This window comes from Neolamprologus brichardi, chromosome 6 (genome assembly GCF_056152115.1).
Source record: "Neolamprologus brichardi isolate AB-2024 chromosome 6, ASM5615211v1, whole genome shotgun sequence".
Classification (NCBI taxonomy): Eukaryota; Metazoa; Chordata; class Actinopteri; order Cichliformes; family Cichlidae; genus Neolamprologus; species Neolamprologus brichardi.
The window spans coordinates 27,652,409-27,674,343 of NC_142109.1; the positions used below are offsets into that span (position 1 = coordinate 27,652,409).

Here is a 21,935-nt window from a genome sequence, read left to right on the forward strand (position 1 = left end):
GTGTGTGTGTGTGTGTGTGTGTGTGTTTATAAGTAGTTTTAAACCTTGTGATCCACAAAACAGCATAAGAGTAAAAGAGTAAAAGAAGAACTAACTGCATTACAGCACCTGCTGCTTGTTGAGAGTAAAAGTGATATGCGCTTTCACGTCTTTTTTAGCGACTTTTTTTCTTTAAAAAAAGTCGCTAGGGGGTCTGAAAACTCGCTAAATATAGCGACAAAGTCGCTAAGTTGGCAACACTGCGACGGTAACACCATGGCGTGTCCGCTTGTTCCACATAAACCTTTCACAATAAAGCTCAAGATCCTGTTGAGACTTTTCAAAATAAACTGAATCACGTGAAAGAGCAGATTATTTACGGATGAGAAGTAAAAAAAAGAGCCGCTAGGTGCTAAAAAATAAACCTTGGACTCAAACGTTAGAACAAGCTTTTCCCCGCAGCACGCCGTGTAATAAATACAAAGAAAACGGCGGCCGTTACAACTTATGTCTAAAAATGTATAGTTTCATGCATGTGTTAAAACACTCGACTCCAGCTACATGACGCGCAGCAGGAACACTTCCCGCAAGTCGAGCTGCCCGAGATTCACAGAATTTACAGAAAATGTTACATTTGTGTGATTTATATCGTTATCGGACGATAGAATTCTTATATCGGGATATGAGATTTTGGTCATATCGCACAGCCCTAGTTACTGGAAATCTAAGAAGAAAATGTACTATAACACGCAAAATGTCTGTCTGTGCTTTGTTTGTTTCTTTGACCAGGAACTCATCTCAGACCATCAGAAGTTCACTTTACTGAGTGAATGGGTTAAATGCAGAGAGGAATTTCCCCACGGGGATCAATAAACTATACATCATCATCATTATTATTATTATTATTATTATTATTACTGTTATTATTATTATTAAGTTGAGCAATCAAGCTTGGTACACCGGTAGACCTTATGTCCCTGAAGGTTCTTATCTATATCAGATTATACAATGTACTCTGTTGCGTAGCAACCACCTGTGGTTACCTAGAATATTTGCACCTATAACACCATTTAAAAACAGTGTATCATTTTTGAGTTACTACAATAACCCCTAATATCATGCATAATTCAATTTCAAAAAAATGTAATTATGCATGATATGTTATGATGCCATCACTTTTTGTCAGACAAACCTTGTAAGACTCTAAAATTACCTGTTTAAGCCATAATGCACCCACTCCTTATAAAAGGATTCTTTCATTTATGTGTATTGATTTATATCTGCAAAAGTTAAAATGTGGTTGCCTAGCAACCACCTTGTAACGTGCTAAAAGTCAATGTTTAGCTCATAAATAACATCAACCACCACAATTTCTTAGCTTTTCCCAGTGAGAATAAGTATACCAACTGGACAGACATGGCACACAATGCAGTAATAAATATGAGATGTCCAGCTAACTCAGATGATGTTTAGAATCATCTGAGTTTTAACCATCAGGTTAATGAAATGTTGCAATTATGTTTTCAAGGAACTGTTTGAGAGTTACGGGTTAGTTGGGTTCATGTCTAAAGTTAGGATTAAGCTAGGGTATTTCTCACAGACGTTAAAAAAAATTAGTATACAAAGACAGCTAAACAAACAACAAACAGCCAACACACAGAGTGGAGCAGTCAGTAGTGGTAGAGAGCAACGTTTAGCCACAGTTAGAGAACAGCTCATCAAATTGAGTACTGCACTTGCACACAGCAGTACACCTGCCGGGCTTGAAGTGGACCGGATGAATGGTTGTAGAGACAGACAAAGAACAGTCAGAGTCACAGAAAGAGGTTTTTCAGCCTTTTGCAAGATGATGCATAATTTTCAGTGGTTCACTGGAAGCATTGATTGTTTTTTTTTTTTTCCTTTTTATGGTCTCACCACAGTTGTATTAGATGCTTGAGAGACCCGTTTTTGTTTTAAACCCATATTTAATGACTTGTAATATGTGGCACTGACTCACTTTCATTTACCAGGAAAAGAACAATTAGTTTCGTTTTTCCTGCATGGATTGGTAGTATGTCAAAGAGTTTGTTTGTATGTCAGTGTATCATTCTTTCAATAAGAGTGTTAAACTGCTGCACACAGCTGCCCTTAACTTGCCAGCTGGACACCAGACAACCCAGGCAGCAGCAGCTGGAAAAATGGACAGAATGTTCTAAAGAGGAAAGGCGAGCCAGTCTGTGAAGTAGAATGTCAGGCTTTTTAGACCAAACGTCCTCAGCCCCATTTTCCTGTTAATTTCGTGCTCCCTTTTTTCTTGCAGTAGGGAAAGTACCCGACCACTCCGATCTCCCCCACCTCCTCACCCCTTGTCGCAGGCACGAGGTTCTGGCTGGCAGCTCTCAAACGAAGCAGCCCACAGTGGGGTGATTGTTCTCCACACCTGGCCCGTGTCACTCACTGCTACTACCTCCAACTTCCCCTTGGCTTTCACTTCACACCTGTCCTTTTCTCCAGCTCCATCGTTTTTTATTGCTTTCTCAGCTTTTGTCCTGCTCCCCTTCCCATCTGACTCGTGCAGACTTCAGGAATAAACAAAGAAGCAGAACCAAAAAGGGGGGAGAAATCAGGGGGGGGGGGGGCAGCAGAGGAAAGGGAGGCTGAGGTGAGATGAAAGCAACCACAGAGGAGTCTGTGTTTAGTGGGTTAGTGGAGCGTTGGCCTTCAATCATAGTGACTTGGACCACATTACCACTGCAAGCCTGCAGAAACCAGTTTGTCTATGATCTGACTTAAATCCAGTTTTTATCACTATGCTTTAAAGACTTTTTTTTTTTGTTCTCAATTCTCCACAGATGGAACAAAGACAGATTCAAACAGATTTCAGTTTTCTTTAGTAGAAAAAGAAAACCATCCCTTTTTGTTTCACTTCAGATCTTTCCTTTCTTGTATTCATATTGTCTGCAGAGCACATGCCCACTCCTCCTGTGTCATTCCCTCTGCCCAAGCACAGTGTAGTCAATGAGGGCTGTGTGTGTGTGTGTTTTTGTGTGCGCTCTCATCCTCCAACTCAGAATAAGTGGCACCAGACAGGCCTTATAAGGAGTTGTTAGATCACTGGCCACACCGTTAGTAAAACAGAACCATATGTGTGCTGTGTGTGTGTGTGTGTGCTTGTGCACAGGCCTATACCTAAAGTGTATGTGTGTGTTTGCGTATGTGTAAGTAAAACCATGTGTGTCCAGAGGTAGCTGAGAACGGGAGTCTGTTGCTAATAGACATGCTGAAGGTCACATTATATGGTCATGTTAAGCACACATACAGACTGTCTCTATTTAACCTGCTCTTGTCTGTGCGGTCTTACCCGTAAGGTGTGAAAGACAGATTTCAGATGTTGTACACACAAATTTTTACACACACATTCCTGCTGTGGCATGGATGTCGACCACGTTACATAAGGTGAACCGTCCGTCTAATGTGTGAATGATCAGCTAGTGGGCGGAGCTTATTTCTGCTGTCCTGTTCATCCTCTGATGGGTTTAGCAGAGGAGAGTGCTCTCTCTCTCTCTCGCTCTCTCTCTCTGTCTCCATCTTTCTTACACAGCTTGTCTGGAATGTACAGATGTTTCCTTTTGGGAACGGCGTCCTGGTCTGTTCACACACACACACACACACACACACACACACACACACACACACACACACACACACACACACACAGAAAAGAGTGTGAGAGAGTGGAGCGCAGTCCCGCACATATCAATTCAGATTTCCCTTGCGGCAGATTTTCTTGTTTTTTATTTGTATTTGCTGAATTCGTAGCAGCTGGGAATAGAAATATCGATCAGCACCCTGATTGAACCTCTTGAGTTTTAATTTACAGCTTTCCTGCAGTCCAGCACCTTCTTTTTTTTATCCCTATAGGCTACAGTGCTTTCTGTTCCCTTACAGCCTCTGGCTTTTTGTCTCCTGCTCCTTGGTCTTTTTCTCTCCCGATTGTCTCGCTGTTCTCACGTGCAGCCGTGGCTTTGCTTTGAAGGAATGCAAAGGAGACTGAAGCCACTTCACTGAGCCCATCTCCACTGCTTAACCAACCCAATTTTCTCATTTCCTTAGTAATTTATCTGATGGTTTCTCACTAATTTGAGCTCCAGTATAGAGAGTGTGGCATGCAAGGGTTTAGTTATAGAATGTATTGCAAGCAGCGTGTATTTAATGTATAGTAAATGTGAATTTGTACTATTATCATTGCAGTTTAATCAATAAATCATGCTCAGGATTTTAGAGAATCAGTGTTAAATAAGAAAAAATAAACAAATATTTTAGGTTACGTCTTTCACAGTTGTGTATTTTTCCTTTAGAGCGCTATAACACATTTTAGCTGTAAAATGGGCTACTGATGGGCTACAATTTTTTGGTTGTAATTCATTAGTTGTTTATGTTATTAACCAGTATATTAGTTTCAGATTAACAAACACATTACTGGTTAGATTCTAGTGTGCATTTATACCAGGGACTTACAAGGAAATCATAAAATAGTTAATACAGGAGAAAACTTTTGGCAAATTTGTATCTGTGCAATTATGAAATAGATGTCTTGATTTGGGAAATTTCACATTGCTACACTCAACTAGGCTTGCTGGCTCTGAAATTTTGGCTCCTCGTCAGCACTTGTTCCATTTTTTTTCAGCAATAAAGGAGAAAAAAATGTGTGAAAATGTGTGAGTGGTTTGCCTAATTTGTGGAAGGGGAGACCTGACAGACACAAAAAAATATAAAGACAAAAACCAGCATCACACGCGTTGTTTTGAAGTGGTCTAAATTGCAATTCCTTCCTTATCAGTTCCAATCTATAAATCTAAGAATGTAAGAGAGGTATGGTTTTAGCTTAAAAACAGGCTTTTATTTCACATTGCCGTATTTAAAAATGTATCCAATTAATTATGAAACTCCCAGATCTAACAGTCTCACATCAATAAGCATGTTCTCATTCTTACAGAAGGCCTAAAACCAGATCACTTCTCATATATTGTTTGATAATTGAAAACCTCTTTTCCCCCAAGGCATGATTCGGGCCTTGACTTGGGTTTAAAGACGCACTCCAGTTGCACACATGTTTATTTTATTGATCATGCTTTCTGAAGTCAAATAAGTCGACCCCGCTGATGTCAACATCTTTGGCATCTGGGCTTCTGTCCGGACACCGGTGTTACAAAATAAGTACATGGAATTAGAAAAGAACACCATTTGTAAGGCAAGCGGGGAGATTTGGCAGATATTATTTTAGGGGCTCAGCTGATTTGAGTCATCATTTACTGAAAGTAACCGATTACTCAGTCACTTAGAAATGAACCCTTTTACGCAGCAGATATAATATAAAAATACATGTAGGCATGAATTAATCTATAAAATGTGACATAAATATTTTGGGCTTTATTTTCCTTTTTCCGTTAATTCCTTTATTTATTTGTTTTCTTATTAAATATCCATATTTTATTAACCAGTTTTCATATTTAATCTTCTTCTTTACTCATTTTTCTGTGACAGTTTCAATTCTTCATACTGGACTTGGTCTCTACCTCTAGATAAGACTGGCCGCATGCACAGCGAAGGCGTTTTTCTTCTTTCTGATCGTTAGGCTTTTTCTATCCAAGTAGTTTTCTAGCTTAAGGGTTTATCCTCTAAAGAACCTGTGTTCTGGAGCATCTTGTGTTATTCTTTAGTACCTCCAAATGTTTCTGGTTGTATTTATCTCCATCAGTGGATGTATGACCTAAGCATTTCCCTTCCTTTCCTTTTCTATTATTGCATTTCATTTCCAAGTCCTTGAGCAATCACATTGCAATGTAAATAGTTCTGTGTGTAGGCGTGTGCATTTAGTCAGCTTGCCCCCATTTTAAATATAGATATATTTGTTCCCACAGAGACCTGTCCAAGAACCACATCTCCTCCCTTGATACCAGTCTGCTACATCATCTCACTGGCCTCCAAGAACTGTAAGTAAACACTGCATTATGTGATTGTGTGTTTGTGTAATTCAACTTAAATCTAGTTTATCTTTTTATATAACTGCATCTCTGAGACACGGTATAATTTATCAGGCTAAATAAATGTCAATTTTTCAGACATCTTCAAGGGAACAGGATCAATGTTCTCCCCGGAGGACTGTTCTGCTGCGGCCTGCTGTCAGTCCTGTGAGTAGAAAGTCCAGGAAAGATGTTGACCAATGTTATGAAGAGAGAAGTATGAGGAAAATGAAAAGAGAGCAGTAAAGACAAAAGCTTGGTTTAGTCTGGATTAAAGTAGGCAGAAATCCCAGGAGTAAGGTAAACGAGAGCAAGTTCACCAAAAGAAGTGTATACAGCGCGCACACACACACACACACACACACACACACACACACACACAGTAATCACAGGATGATTAACTTCAATTACAGCTTACTGCTCCAGGCTCCCACTACCTCCTTCTCTCCATCTGTCGGTCTCCCCCTTCCTCCATCCATTACCTTACTTCTTCCACCCATTGAATGGGCGTTTAAGCACATGTTTGTGTGTATGTGTGTGTGATGAGAGAGGACTGATGGTTTCCATCAGTTCCTTCCAAAACCACCACACAACGGCTCCATTATGTAGCCTTCTGGATAGAGTAGCGAGGGAGGGAGCGAAAAGGAGTAGAGAAGGAAACGAGAAGAGGAGGAAGAGCGCATTTCCATACAGACAGATGGAAATGAGACAAAGTAAAATAGCAAAAGTCAGTGTTCAGCACTTTTAGTTATTCATTTCTTTAACTAATTTAATGTAACGATGTAGGAGAAACAGGGTTTACAAACTCATTCATGACCTTTTTGTTGGATTTTTAGTCAGGTCAAGTGATCGTTCAGTCTAGTCATTTTCAGTCACATAAATCTTGCCAAAATGATAGTAATTGGTATACATTAGTGAAAACGTGAAGGAAAAAGTCTTTTCTGTTGTTTTTTTTCTTGTTTTAAGATATTGCCATTTGATTTGTCTCTTTGTTTCCATCAGTGATTTGAGCAACAACCAAATCACCACCATTGAAGAAAGGATATGTGACGACCTATGTAATCTAACTCAGATGTAAGTAATTACACTTACTGTATACTGTAAGCTTTATGTCTGTGAATATTTGTCTCTCATGCCTGATGGCACATTATGAAATAAGCAGGTGTCCCCTGTGCAGGGGTTATTGCACAGTACATGAACCAAAGCTGGATGGAAGGTTTTGATTACATCAGTAATTAAACTTCGACATATTAAACACAACACATTAAAAGAAAAGTTTTCTTCTTGTGCAGAGTCTTTGTAAATAGACTAATCAATAACAGACTAATCTAAATGAGAGGCACATGTTACGTAACCTTCTCTTTCTGCCTTCTCTTCTTTTCCTGCAGTCGTTTTTGCGCCATCTTTTCAGTTCCTTCTCCTTTTTGTCTCTTCTGTGTTTTTTTTTCTTTTCTGTCATTGCCAGTATTGTTATTTTTATTCTTCTTCATCATTTCCCTTTCTCACGTGTCTTTAAAAAATACCCTTATTCTGTAGAAACTGAAGCATAAAAACACAGATTGAATAGCATTAAGCATGTGTTTCATGATCCTTTTATTATGCTCATTGTAGTGGCTTAAAGGGGCACAGTTACACAGTAACAGTTACACAGTAACAGTTACACAGTAACAGTTACACAGTAACAGTTACAGTTACGCTTTGTCTCCCTCACAAAGACAGAGTGTCTCTTTAGCTAGAGAAAGTTTACCTGTGACCATCCAGCTCCTGCAAATATGTCATAATTACATGTTTTACTCTAAATCCCCCTTACTTATACACAGTGTATAACAAATTCAAACAAAATAAATATATATGAATAATTATTATAAAATCTATTATAATGATAATAATTCTACCTGTGGGGTCATTGCCCACTTGAGCGCCATTTTCTGTTAAATCTCAATGAAATCATAAAATAGTTCACAAAAAAACAAACAGAATACAAAATGTATGGTTCTACCTGCACATGCTCACATGTAGTAATATCTAGTATGTGGATATAAATCCGTAAATATAATATAGAATACAAGAATTGTCTCTAATAGATCAACACTAAAGAAAAGCTGAGCTCCAGCTGTCCAGTTATTACTGGGCCGACATCTGATATCAGCATTGGCTCTGTAAATTTGTAGGTGTAACTATGTTAAATATGTCTTTGAAACTCGCATTAAGTCATATAAGAGATTAAAATATGATGTTTGCTGAAAAGGAAAGCAGTGGCTAAGTGTTGTTAAATAATCAAACTGAAATGTCACTTTTATTGGTTACTTGCTTTGATAAAACCTTTGCTGTGATAAAAAAAAGATAAAGAGATGGCTGATGATTCCTAAATTACAGAGTCCATCAGACATTCACATCAGGCAATAATTAGCAGTAATTATGATTTGAGCTGCTGAATACACACACACCACTCATACACATTATAAGCTAGCCTTTTTAAAGAGATGGCATGTCATCTGTAGGTTTGTTGTTTCTCAACGATGAGGTTGAGAAGAGCTTTCAACACACACGAACACACAAATATAAATAAGAGAGTTCTTAATTTATTAGAGAGAGGCTACTTGTTGGTTATGCACATATTAATGCAGCTTTAATGGTTTATAAATGTGTCGTCCCCGCATGATGACAGTTTAGCAGTGGCAACCACGGTGCTCAACCTTGTGACTGTTGAGATGTTTAACAGTTAATGATTCGGTCTCCTTGTCTGTCTCCATCTCTTCTCCAGTGATCTAAGCAGTAACCCCTTCGAGTGTGACTGTAAGCTGTTCCGATTTGTCAGCTGTCTCCAGCAAAAAGGGGTGCAAGTTCGACGCTCAAATGAATTGCGCTGCAGCCACCCCCTTGACCTCCAAGATCAGCCTTTACTCAATGTCAGACTGCCCACCTGTGATATGAAAACAAATACAGGTAAATATACTCGTCATCTCGTGAAGTTAAAAGAAAACATGCACATTATAGAATTCACCAGAAATCATTTCCTGCCCTTTTCAGTGCTTATACATCATACAATAAATAGTTCATGGACTTATATTTGAAAAGTAACTCGATGAACTGAAGATGCAACAAAGGTGAAATACTTAGTCTGTTTGGTTTTCTGTCTCAGACAAAACAACAAACATTATTGTGTAGTATTTTGCAGACTTTATGCAGATTTATGATAAAAAATCTCTGCCTTTATTTATGATAAAGGCAGAGCATGCTCTGATATCTCTGATAAGCCTGTGAGATTTAAACCTGTGTTGTCTCCTTCAGGTCTGTATGCTGCGTGCCTTGAGGATAGCAACAGCGGAGGACTGGGACGAAGTGAACTTGTCATCTTCTCCTACTCCACGTTCCGAAACTTGACACGGGAACAGTGTCACAGTGTGTGTTTCAATGAATCGCATCGGTATGGGGGCTTAGGAGAGAAGCACGAATGCCTCTGCAGCAAAAACTCGGACCCCAACTATATCAGCACGTCTCAGTGTTCTGCTGCCTGTACGAACCCCGATGTGATGAAGGTTTGTGTAAAGATTATTGCTCTGTCAGACTCGGTTTATAACCTCTGGTGCTCCGTTATGTACATTTTTATATTTTCTCTGTAAGTCAGCTGTCACTCGATTAAAAAGAAAGTTTTGGAGATCCAGTTTCCTTTTCTTTGCTCTTTCCTCATTTGATTATACAACATTCAGGATTTCCTGTAAAATTTCAATAGCCAAACAACAACTTCCCTCTGTGGTTTGAATGACTTCCCTATATCCTGAAGAGTGCTGTGCAGAGGAAATCTGGAATAGAAGTTAGTTAAAGCTCCAAATAAAAATGTAATAATGGTTTATTTAAATTGGAACAGTTTATATATAATCAGATTTTAATCAGAACTATGAAATAATAGGAAAACCACAATTATCTTAACAATTAATGGGAAAAATTGTTTATTATTTTATTTAAATGCGCATGTATTAACACCAAAACCAGCTCTTCTTCATATGGGTTCCTTTAATTCACAGAAATGTGGGTGGGCTCTGGCTCGCGAAGTCTTTGTGGTGGAGTTCTCGGTCTCGCTGACTCCTCTCCAGCCGCAAAGCGTTCACAACCACGTCACTTTCACCGCCAACTCCTCTGTCACACCTGTGACGCTGTCCTGGGACTTTGGTGACCTTTCACCCCGTGCCAACACCACAGGAACCGTTAGCACCACATCAGCTCACAAATACGGACTTCCAGGATCTTATACAGTCAGTCTGACGGCCTTGGCGGGACATAAGAAGGTGAGAGAAAAAAGAACAGGCTTTTAAACCTTCTGTTTATCCAGGCTGAATTTTTTTATGTATGTTCGAAGAGGTTTTTTTAAGAAAGAAACTTTGTGTGTGTATGTGTGTGTTTGGATTTGAAAATGTTACATGTGTGTGTTCAGGTGTCTGCACGTGGGGAGGTGACTATAATGCTTCCTCCCAAACTCGAGCTGCATTGTCCACCTCTTGTTGTGGCCAATAGGAGTCTGGAGCTCACACTTGTCAGCTGGGGCTCAGTTGGCTTGAACGTAGACTGGAAGATTACGAAAGATGATGTCCAAATTGCCAAAGGTAAAGTTATACCAACACGCAATCTCAGTTATTGAAATTTCACACATTTCGAGCTCCTCGTGATCATCAACATCCAATTAGTTTTTTCTCCCCTGCTGATTAAATCTGAACATTAGCTTAATGCTTCTCTGTGGGGGTTATCTGGAAAACTGGAAGGATAAATGTTTACAGGAGTTACCATCATCTGGTTGGAAGATTAAATTGTTTAATCTGCTAATATTTTGTAATTAGAAATTTGGCAGTAATAAAAGATCAACATTGCACGATCACAATCATTTCCAGAAAGCATTTCTTTTTGGGCACTTGAGAACAGCAAAAGCCAGTTATGCACAGTTATGAATGAAGCGCTGACACTGTAGCTGAGCATTTGTATGGTACATCCAGCCAACAGGTCTAACAGTAGCACTTGTTCTGTATATTTGTAGCCATCTGATGGGAATCAGCTGTGGCACGACCTGCTAAGTTTTACAGCTAGTTGTTAACTTTGTCTTTGGATTTTGCCTTTTTGCACTGAGCATGTTAGTATTAAATGTATATATATGTATGTGTTTTTGTGTGTGCCAAAGCAGCTGTATAAAATTGGTTATATTTATCAGTTTAAACTTTGTAGCTTTGTGTCTGCACTCTACAATCTGAGCTCAAAGTTTTCTCATTCAAGTGATCGTTCAGCCTAGTCTTAGTTATGCACTTGTTATTCACTCACCTTCCTTTTTCACACATGCACAGACATACCAACTTTTTTATAAACTATAAACTTTATACACTCTACTGGACAAAAGTCTTGAGAAAGATCTATTTTATTTGAAAAATACTCAAAATAACACAGTTTGCCAGACATAGGGTTGTATTTTTGCATCAGTTATCAGCCAAAAACTCTTCATTTCTGTAAGGTGTGCAGTGTGGCCTTAAAATATGAGAGGGAATTTGACAAATGGAGGCCAAAAGCAAGGCCAAAAAGATAAGATAAGATAAGATAAGATAAGATAAGATAAAACTTTATTCATCCCTCGGGTGGGTTCCTCTGGGAAATTTGTTTTCCAAAAAGCACAGCACCGACATAAGTTACAGAGTTAAGAATATTATATATATATATATATATACACATATATATATATACACACACACACACATATATATATAAATACAAATATATACATATATAGATAAAATATACAAAGGGGATAAATAGAATAAATAGGAATAAAAATAAAAATACAAATACAAGTGAATTGCACATTCAAGTATGGAGTCTATTGCACCGCTGATTATTAACAAAAAGTATTGCACAAAAGGTGATTGCACAGTGAAGTGGAGAGGCACTACAGCTCAGTTGTTCCCCCCTCCTTTGTCCTCCTGTTTCCCCTCCCTCTCCCCTCCAGAGAGGAGTTAAACAGTTTGATGGCGTGAGGGACAAAGGAGTTTTTAAGTCTGTTGGTTCTTGTCTTTGGGAGAAGCAACCTGTCACTGAACAGACTCTTCTGGTTGTTTATGGCCGTGTGCAGAGGATGCCCAGCATTGTCCATAATGTCCAGCAGTTTCTTTAGTGTCCTTTTCTCTGCCACTGTCACCAGAGTGTCCAGCTTCATGCCGACCACAGAGCTAGCCTTCCTGATCAGTTTTTCCAGCCTGGATGAGTCCTTCTTTGCTGTGCTGCTCCCCCAGCACACCACAGCATAGAACAGTACTCCAGCAACCACTGACTGGTAAAAGATCCTCAGGAGCTTCCTGCAGATGTTAAAAGACCTCAGCCTCCTGAGGAAGTACAGTCGGCTTTGGGCTTTTTTGTACAGGTGCTCTGTGTTGCATGACCAGTCCAGTTTATTGTCCACCCACAGCCCGAGGTACTTGTACTTGTTGACCACCTCCACCTCCTCCCCCTCTATCTGAACCGGCAGTGGACCTGCTCTGGACCTCCCAAAGTCCACAACCAGTTCCTTAGTCTTTGAGGTGTTGAGTTGCAGGTGGTTTGTGTGACTCCATGCGACAAAGTTCCTCACCAGACTTCTGTACTCCTCTTCCTGGTCATCCCAGATACACCCCATGATGGGTCCACAAAAACATGTCCACTGTAGATTAACAGTGTCTGAAAGTCACGCCCTTAAGAAATTATGAATTATGACAACATACTGCCAAAGTATTTTGTCAGATATTGATCCAAAATCTTTGCTTAACTTTTGAGGCTGAATTCTGATTGGCTGGCCTAATTTTTCTGCATGATAATGATCCCAAACACACTGCATATTCAGTAATCGTATACCTGGATAGAAAAACATAAATTCAATACATTGCTGCACCTATCTCCCATTTCCTAGCAAATTATTTAAAAAAGCGCGGTAGTACTCAGTACTGTCCCTCTCCTCCATTTTCCACTTTTGTTATACTCCTTCTCTTCTTCTAAGACACTCCCTTACAATTTCTCACAATGTAATATTTAACTGTTATTTGCTCATTTCACTGGTTTGTTTCTTTGAGATATTATGAGAAAGAATTTTTACAAAGTGCCAAAGAGTCTATGAAACTAATGTGATTTACTGAAGGGCAGATTCATCATGATAGGAAAGAAATGCCAGTACTCCTTTTTCTACTGTCTCAGCCAAGGAGTGTTTGTGTTTGCACATTAGAGATGTGAGTCAGGCCCCGCGTCTTTCATCTGTCTCCCCCCTCCTTTACTTTGCACCCATATATCAACATCTCTTGTGTCTACAGTTTTTGCCTGTTTGTCTGAGGCTTTGAGAAACTCTTCAGGTTGTTTTTTTTTTCACTGTGAAGTCTCTAAACAAATTTTTTTACAGATTTTTGTAGCTTTTTTTATATCGTAAATAACGAAGACTTTGACTGAGAGACATATTCTGCATGTTCTGCAACAAATATTTGAGGCCAGTAAAAAATAAAAGAAATAAACACATTCCTAATGAGAAATATTATTTGATCACACTGATTTGCAATCATATGCAACTTACTAACTTTACTGTTATTTTGTACTTCAGCATGTTTTAAGTTGGTTTCTTTAAATTATGAAATAGTAGCTGCACTTTTTTTTTCTAGAAAGAATACCTTCAGAGTATTTGTTAAACGACATTCATGTTTCTGTTCCCTTCCAGCCTCTCCTTTCTGTCCAGTAGATGCGACTCACGATCACGAGTCCTCAAGCTGTTTCCAGATCCTTCCAGGAGAGCTGAGCTGGACTGATGCTCGAAAACAGTGTTTGAACCGCGGTGGGGATCTGGCAATAGTCAGGGGTGACAAGCTGCGTAACCTGCTGGCAACCAAAGTCACACAGTGAGTGTTTTCTCTTTCTGCAAGTTTCACAAACTGAGACAGGAAAATAATTTCAGTTAATCTTTTTCCTCAAGAACTAATGTATCTGTGCATTGTTACCAAGGGAACCCTAAAAGCAGGTGTAGCAGTACAGCCTGGTCACATAAGAATTTGTTTTGTGAGCAGCAATAAACTTTTCTTCCTGTAGGGACTGTGATCAGCTGACCTGTGCAGCTACTCCAATACTCACTGCTCTTTGTGGATTTAGCTAACTGAATACACATGAAGATAAAAGTAGACTATAGACACTATAGCTATTATAAAAGGTAGAATTTACAGTATACCTAAATTTGTTTTTACATGTTTCACAGAAACATTATTTATCAGAACATCACCACTATCTGATTTTTACCTTAAAATAAATAAATAAACTTTCCAGTCTATAAAATATCTGTGTACCGGTAGGTTGTCATTCATCCAGGAATGGTAATCTAAGGAGCTTGGAAAGAAAAGCAACTGGACTTCTTTAGGTTTTTTGAAGACGTTTCACCTCTCATCTTCAGCTCAGTCTATAAAATGTCACTCTCTGAGCAGTGCTTACTGTTGCTTCTTCCACCTTCCTTTCCTTCTATCAGTCTCAGACCTTACTAATTTTCCCACCCTGGGAAATGCGCATTTAGCTCACAGTTTTGTGACTGACTGCAATAAATTGTTGAGCTGTTTGAAAAGCTCCATTTTAAATTAAAGCTTCGATTTTAAAAAACAATACTAAATCTTCGCTTGCCCCTCTTCTGTAGCCAGCTTAAGTTCAGCGACTGAAACTTCATGTCTGCACCACGAACACATCACAGGAATGGGAAGGAAAAAGGGATGTGTTAAAAGTCTAAATGGGTCTTATTTCTAAGCAAGTATCTAAATCGTGTCACTGGAGGGACCGCCAGCTCACACATTTCGTCTTCCCTATTTCGGTGACAAACTCGAACAAAGCTACGTTCCAGCCTGTTTGCTGAAACGACAGCCAAAAAGTATCAAAACAGACAGAAATACTGAAAACAGATGTTAAACGTTCGATCACTGACACTCACAGAATTACATGGTTTGGAAAAGGGTGCATGCAAAATGTGTTTGTCTTTTTTCTCCCCTCCTCTGTGTGTGTGTGTGTGTGTGTGTTTGTGTGTGAACTTATCCTTATTTGACTGAATGTGACCCCTGTCTTATGTGAGCATTTTTTTTTGTCTCATTCACATTGATAAGATAGACTTTTTTGCTGCATGTATGTTTGTACATGTATATGAACAAAGCTCTGGATTTGGCTTTGCTTTGGTTTTGTAAAAGTATTCTGCTCTCGCACTGGTCTGAAGGCTTTCGGTGTTTTGTGTTTAAGTGTAAGAAGGTCACAAAAACACATCTGTAAAAGCACAGCTGCATTGTAACGTTAACGCCGTAGGAATCTGGGTTTTTGTGTGTGTACATTTGTGTGCTAATTTGAGTGTAGGACTCGTATACCAAAGGGGATGAGAAGAAAAAAAAAAACTTGCTGCAGATGGAGCTTATCCCCGCCATCCTCTTCTGCTCATGTGTTCCTCCACCCCTCTCTTATATAAGGAACGTTTTTTCTTTCTTTTTTTAGAATCTGTCTTTGTGTTGTGCGACAAAGACGTTTTCTTGTTCTTTTTCTGCCTTTGTGTAACCGCTGGTCACTCGTTCTGATGTCATTATCAAAGGTGTTTTGAAAAATCCCAAAAAGTGGGGGGAAAAAAGAAAAGGAAAGAAAAGGAAATTGCTTTTATCCAGGTGATTTTTGGAAAATGTCAGAAAATGGCTTAAACCTGCTTCAAACAAAATGTCTAAAATGTTTGATTTGTTTCCCCCTGTCCTTAGATCACGGTGAGCATCACGCTGACTTTTCTTTTAGAGGGAAGGCCATTTTGTTTTCAGTTAACTGTGCGTAGGAGGAAGGAAAATCAAAGTGGGGAGCGGCGAGGTCCATTAATGGACACATTGAGCCAAAATCCAATTTATCTATCATAGTATCTCCGTATGATCCCACCAGGGTTCAATCAAAACCACTTTTCAGTCTCTGTGCCCTGCAAACATTGATTATTGAGAGCACAATTGGCAGACTTCATTCTCAATTATTCAAAGTCATTTACTTCTGAATGTTTTTACAACTTTTCTGTTTTTTCCTGCATTTCATTTTTTCTCACTTTTGTTATGTGTCTTCCTGTGTGCATTCTGAAAAGATGGTGCGAGGTTCAAGTCACGTAGCTAAATGCCAATCATTCAGTGTTAATCTGTGCATTACCTATTTGTTTCTGCACCAGGGAGCGAAGTGTGTGGCTGGGCCTGAGTGATATAGACACCCCTGGCAAGCTGCACTGGGTAAACGGATCAGAGATGCAGGAGGGAGAGGAGATATTTCATTCTCGTTCGACGAGCTCTCGTGGCAATGTGTGCGTCTTCCTTGAAGCACGCGGTCAGACCGGTCCATCCCAATGCAATGCCAAGCGGCCGTATATGTGCCAGTACACTGCCGAAGGTAAGCTCACTGACATGCTGTCTCATAATCCAAATATAAAGCAGTTCACATAACTAGATTAGAGAAATGAAATGAAAACTGAGGAACAGATTTAATGCAATTTTACCCACTGCGCCTAGAATTGTATGCAAATTAAGCTTAGCCAGACATCTCCTATTTAAATGATTTATTACCTCAGTAGAATAAAGTTACCATTTGTGTCTGGGCACCAAACTCATGTGTCACTTATAGAGAGTGAAGAGCATTTAATACCCGACTCCCTCCTACCTACCTAACCACCCAGACAGCTTGTTTTTAGGAGTCCGTGTGGGCCCACAGTGGGCTGTGCACCAATACCCATATGTGCCCTATGGTGCATTACTGCCTCTAACTGATATGGAGGTTGGAGCATACTGTCGATCAAAAATGTTGCTTATTCACAAGGTGCTTAAGAATTGGTTACCAGAGCAGTGCCACACATTTGATTTGCAAGATATTCATTGTGTTGTTTTCCTGACACAACCACAAAAGAGATATGTATCTCCTTCAAGGCTGGTTTACACGTTTACTTGGTATGCAAATGTGTAAACCACGAAAGTGTGGAGCTACCAACTCAAAAAAATGCTCCCTCAAATTTTGTCAAATAATTTACTTGGTCTTTGGTTGCCCATAGTAACCCCAGGGGCCCACCTAGCTGTTCTATGGGCAGCACGCAGTGGGCTACCCTCTTGGCTTCCCTCTTGGAGGCCCAAAAGGAGAAAGTGCAGTGGGCCCCTAGTTCCACATAGGAGCCCCAAGCGGCAAAACTGTTGTGGGCCCTGTGTGGGCACATCCACTTGGGGCCCACATGGGATAAGTATGGGTTTGCCCTGCCCGCACACGTCCAAGTTCACCCACAGCTACCCACTATGGGCACACATGGACATGTTTGCTTGGTATGCCAATTTTCATTATGGTTATTTGTTAACGTCGAAGGTTTTTAGAGGGAAAATGTTTTTTTTGTAAACTACCAGACCCCTGCATTATGCACAGGAGATGGAGAACATGCAAGCAAACATACAGACATACACTATGGTGAATTATTATTATTATTATTATTATTATTATTATTATTATTATTACTTTTTTTTTTTTTTTTTTAAGTAAGCAAAGTACCTGGAAATCTCAAAAAAATTGCCTGTTGAAATCTGTTACTTCCTCTATCCTCTGTGCTTTTTTTGTCACCTTCTTCTGCCTCTCCAGTCCGTGTTCCAGATGCCGGGATCTACATGGTTGGCATGGCTGTGTTTCCTTCCCATAATCCTTTCCACAGTGCTTCACCCTCACTCCACTCTGTTTCACAACCTCCCAGCGGTGTCATTGAGGTAAGGAGATATCTCAGCTTAATATCTTTCTTTTTTTATGCGTCAGACTCATTCCAGAGTCTATTTCATTAAGCTGCTTCTGCTTTATTTCTCAGATGCTGTTGTTCCCTGCACTGAGCTTTGTTCAGGCAGGTCGTCTGTCCTCCCTGGAATTTGTCACTCAGAACCTCAGCTCACAAGTCAACGTCCGATTTCAGATATACAGACCTCACTGTCATTATCACGGCACACACCTGCTGCTCCCCAGTGAGTCACACACACACAGAAACTCACTAATATACACTCGCCAGGTGTTAAGAAACATATAAGCCACCTGAGCCCACACCTCTAGTCAGACACACTGACCAGGCTTGTCTTAAATTGTTAGGTAGGTGAATGTGAAAATAAAATTTTCATGGAGACAGAAAGTATAGTAAAACATGAAGGGAAGGAAATCAAATAAACAAGGTCATCTCAGTTCTGAGCGATTCATGTCTTTGATTTCAAGCCTGTGAGGCAGGGGACGAGATGGAGGAGATAAAAGGATAATGTAGTTTGGTATTAATCACACTGAGGGCAAATTTAGTCTACCCCAGACGTACATGCACACACATCTTTCACTTTCCTGTTCCACAAGTGCACAATTTTTGACTTGCTTTAACGAGATTTTCTTGTTGGATTTAATATCTCTCATTCAGTAATTCTTTCCTTTAATCTACATTTTTGCACCTTCATACTTATATGAGCAGCTAATGAAAAATCGTTATTGTTATGTAACTACCCATCTGCATATTCAATAGCAATGAAGTTGAACAACACTTCTGCATGTACAAATTTCATTTTTAAGAAATAACACAAAGCTTCTTGTCTTAGGTTGCGGAGGCCCAGCATGTTCCCCGGTAGCTCTTTGTGTCTCAACTGACACAAAGAGCAGTGATCCATCCTCTTGCCCCCGACTACAGCAGTGGTGTCCCTTCCAGGGTCGGTGCCTGCCCCTCTCTAATCCCTGCCCACCATCTTCCTGTCCTAACTGCACCCTTGTTCAGCACCTGACAGCTGGGACATTTAGGCCCCGATACATCCTACAGGACGAGGTGGTTTTCACTCTGCCAGCAGGATCAGCTTTACATGTGCTGGTGAGAGGATTCGCTTTTGCTTTTAAGATCAGTGACTTAATTTGAGGATGTATACAATCAAAATAGATAAACAGTTAAATGATTGCTGCTGTTGTGCCATGCATGTTAGGTCACTACTAAAACTGTGTTCAGTAAAGACCCATATTTAAAGGCAAATTGGTATCTGCCTTTAACTTAAACCTTTCTGGTCCCTGTTTCTCACAGTTAAAAGACCAATTGGAGGACATTTTGGTTTCACGTGGTGATGTGATCGCTCTGCAGCATGATGCCGGTCCATCCTCCCTGCTTCACTGCCAGTCTTCCCCACAGTCACCATGGCGACAACCTGTTTTAGGTCTTAAACGATCGGAGTGGTTCTGGATCAATAACACCAGACTCCCAGCAGACAGTTCACCTGACCATGAGCCTGACCTTCTGCCTGACCCGGAGCTTGACATAGAGACACTGGTGAAGACTGGCGAAGCAGGCTGGCTGGAGGAAGTGGTTTGCCCTGTCAGAGTGCTTTATATGGAACAGAGTACGACTCAGCTGCAGGGATCGCAGCTGTCTGCTGGGCTTCCTCAACCTGGAAACTACAGCCTGATGGTAAGCCATCAACACAGCATGCATGTGAGAGATTTCTATATGCAGGTGGAGGCCAAGAAGATGGGACCTGTAGTGAGGAGTTCGAAGTGTTAGAATTGGTATTTTTTTTCCTATAACACCAATGTTGCAAGATACTTAGGTTTAAAACATTTAAGGAAGTTTTTGGCTGTTATCTTTTAGCACATTTATTAGAGTGGTTTGTATTTAATAGTAATAATTTAAATAAAATGCATTTATATTTCAGGTGACTTCTGTTGAACCGTCGTACTCAGTCTCTGCATCGTGTCCATTGCGGGTGGTGGCTCCATTGGGCCTGACAATCCTCCATCCCCCTGTGCAGAATGGCACCCTCTACATTCAGTCCGATGACACCCGGCTTCTACTCCATGTGCGGTCTCGCGACCCAACAACGGTATCTTGGCGTGGCAGTAATCATAGTGCCACTTTCAAGTCTGAATGTCCCCTGGATTTTTTGTTCAATCCAGCACTCTGTCAGCTGGGGCCAAACCCAGGATCTGGTGGTGTGGTTGCAGAGCCCAGCCAGTTTGCAGTGCTGGATCTGAGTCTGAAAATGGAGGAACACAAGGATCCAGTGAAGGTGGAGCTGGAAGCCCACAATAATGTAATAGAGGCCAGCCTGAAAGTGATTGTTCACCTGGAAAAGCCACTGAGAGGATTGGTGGTGCAGCCACATCCTGCACGCAGGGTACTGATGGAGTCAGTTGTGGTGAGTTATTTTGCTTATAGGCTTATTTGAATGACAGTTTTATGAAGAGATCATAATCCGTGTTTATACCCTGCATTATGCTCTGTGTCTATTGTAGAGCTACACAGCGTCAGTGCTTGAAGGCTCCAACCCCACATTTAAATGGACAGTGGATGACAAGCCCTACTTCACTTATTATAACACTGTCCTCAATGTCATCTACCAGAATGCTGCTATCTACAAACTTACAGTGAGTTTCTGTCTCATCTATTAAGTCAAACTGTTGTCACATCTGGGCTTACATATGGACACATTATGCCCATTTTTAAAAAATAAATTAATATGTAAAACATCTGTTTTTGAAACCACTTGCATCAGATAGGCTGTGTTCGCTCATGCAACTCTGTCATTAAGGTCTAGAAAAATTCAGAGGTGTAGTGTGTTGCAGTGAATGTGTGAAAATAGCTACAGAGAACGAAGACAGTCATCTTTTCGAATATGGAGCCAATAAATGTCTGGGAAATTAATTTTAAACTGGGAAGTGAACTGTGTGATTGGTTAACAAAATAACATAGCGGTTGTCGTTGTAACAGCTTATTATGCAGATGTGACACAAGCCTAATGTCATACTGACTATGCGCTATCTTCCCAGGTGACAGCCATGAACCATGTCAGCACGCTCACAGACCATTTCAACGTAACCGTAGACCGGCTCCAGCCCATGGTCAACCTCACAGTCAGGGGAGTGCCAAATGTGGTCCCCCAGGGCTCCGCTCAGACTCTTACTGCCTCGGTGGTCATGGATATGTCAGTTTCTGCCACTTTCCGGTATGAACACCAGGGTGGATAGATGGACAGCGTTATGTACAGTGATCCCAAAACTCCCCATTTCTATCTCTATTATTTTTATTATATTTTTAAGGCTGAGTAAAAAACTGTTTGTTTGTTTTCTCTATTTCTCTTATGCTTTGCTCTTCTTTTCTGTTTTTCTCTTCTTGTGTGCCATAATAGCACTGCAGCAGTCAAGTCAAAGAGAAGCCTTGGATTTATAACTGTGCGGTTAGGGAAGATTGCTGACAAGAATTTTCCCCTCTGTGCGGCTGTTTCCCCTCTACTTTTTTTTTTCTTCATTTTTTTCTTCCACTCTTTGTATCCCACCAACTTTGGAGTACTCTCTCACTTAGTTTCTCTGCACTCTCACCATTTTTGGTTCTGAGAGGCTTCCTCAGTTCCAGTTTCCACTTCGCCTCATCCAAACCCTTTATTGCATCGTCAGAAAAGATTCCCACTTTCCATCTCTCCAGTTAGTGCGCCTGTGTTTGTGTGCATGTATTGGTATTACTCGTGTTATGTCTTTATAACCCTGTTTACACATTCACTTTGTTGGTACCGTAAACGACATAAAGAATGTTGCTTTTTTTTATTTGTAGATTTCTGATAATGTTTTTGCATTGTATCATGTTGCAGATGGTCTTTTGGTGATGGAGGATATAAGGAATTTGAATACAAGCCTCCCTACTCTTCCTCCCTCTTTTGTCAAGACTCACCTAATCAAGTCCTCCTAAGCAACAATATTACCTATAATTACTCTCAGCCAGGTAACAATAACAGCTTTGAAATAAAAAAGCCTATTTTTGTGTCTTTGGTTTTTTTAAGCCTGGAAGTAGATAATAGCTTACAAGTTATGATAATTAGGTTGAATAAGTTGAAGCCTCTCTCCCCTTCAGGGCTGTCTCCTTATGCATATTGGACATTTCACAGCTGTTTTGAATACATCAAAAGAAGCATGTTCTTGATTGTGCGC

At 40.2% G+C, this 21,935-nt stretch overlaps 1 protein-coding gene across 2 annotated transcripts in view; it reads left to right on the forward strand.

Annotated features, from left to right (window-relative positions):
• pkd1a (polycystic kidney disease 1a) overlaps window positions 1-21,935 on the forward strand; it is an 80,142-nt gene that overhangs the window by 16,272 nt on the left and 41,935 nt on the right. For both annotated transcript variants that reach the window (XM_087841977.1, XM_087841979.1), the window contains exons 2-18: window positions 5,883-5,954; window positions 6,084-6,152; window positions 6,987-7,058; window positions 8,749-8,930; window positions 9,276-9,523; window positions 10,010-10,270; window positions 10,417-10,585; window positions 13,687-13,864; window positions 16,168-16,382; window positions 17,604-17,725; window positions 17,821-17,971; window positions 18,578-18,840; window positions 19,045-19,425; window positions 19,670-20,152; window positions 20,250-20,381; window positions 20,784-20,959; window positions 21,599-21,729. In XM_087841977.1, the coding sequence (XP_087698103.1) occupies window positions 5,883-5,954; window positions 6,084-6,152; window positions 6,987-7,058; window positions 8,749-8,930; window positions 9,276-9,523; window positions 10,010-10,270; window positions 10,417-10,585; window positions 13,687-13,864; window positions 16,168-16,382; window positions 17,604-17,725; window positions 17,821-17,971; window positions 18,578-18,840; window positions 19,045-19,425; window positions 19,670-20,152; window positions 20,250-20,381; window positions 20,784-20,959; window positions 21,599-21,729 (3,305 nt within the window). The remainder of the gene's footprint in view (window positions 1-5,882; window positions 5,955-6,083; window positions 6,153-6,986; window positions 7,059-8,748; window positions 8,931-9,275; window positions 9,524-10,009; window positions 10,271-10,416; window positions 10,586-13,686; window positions 13,865-16,167; window positions 16,383-17,603; window positions 17,726-17,820; window positions 17,972-18,577; window positions 18,841-19,044; window positions 19,426-19,669; window positions 20,153-20,249; window positions 20,382-20,783; window positions 20,960-21,598; window positions 21,730-21,935) is intronic.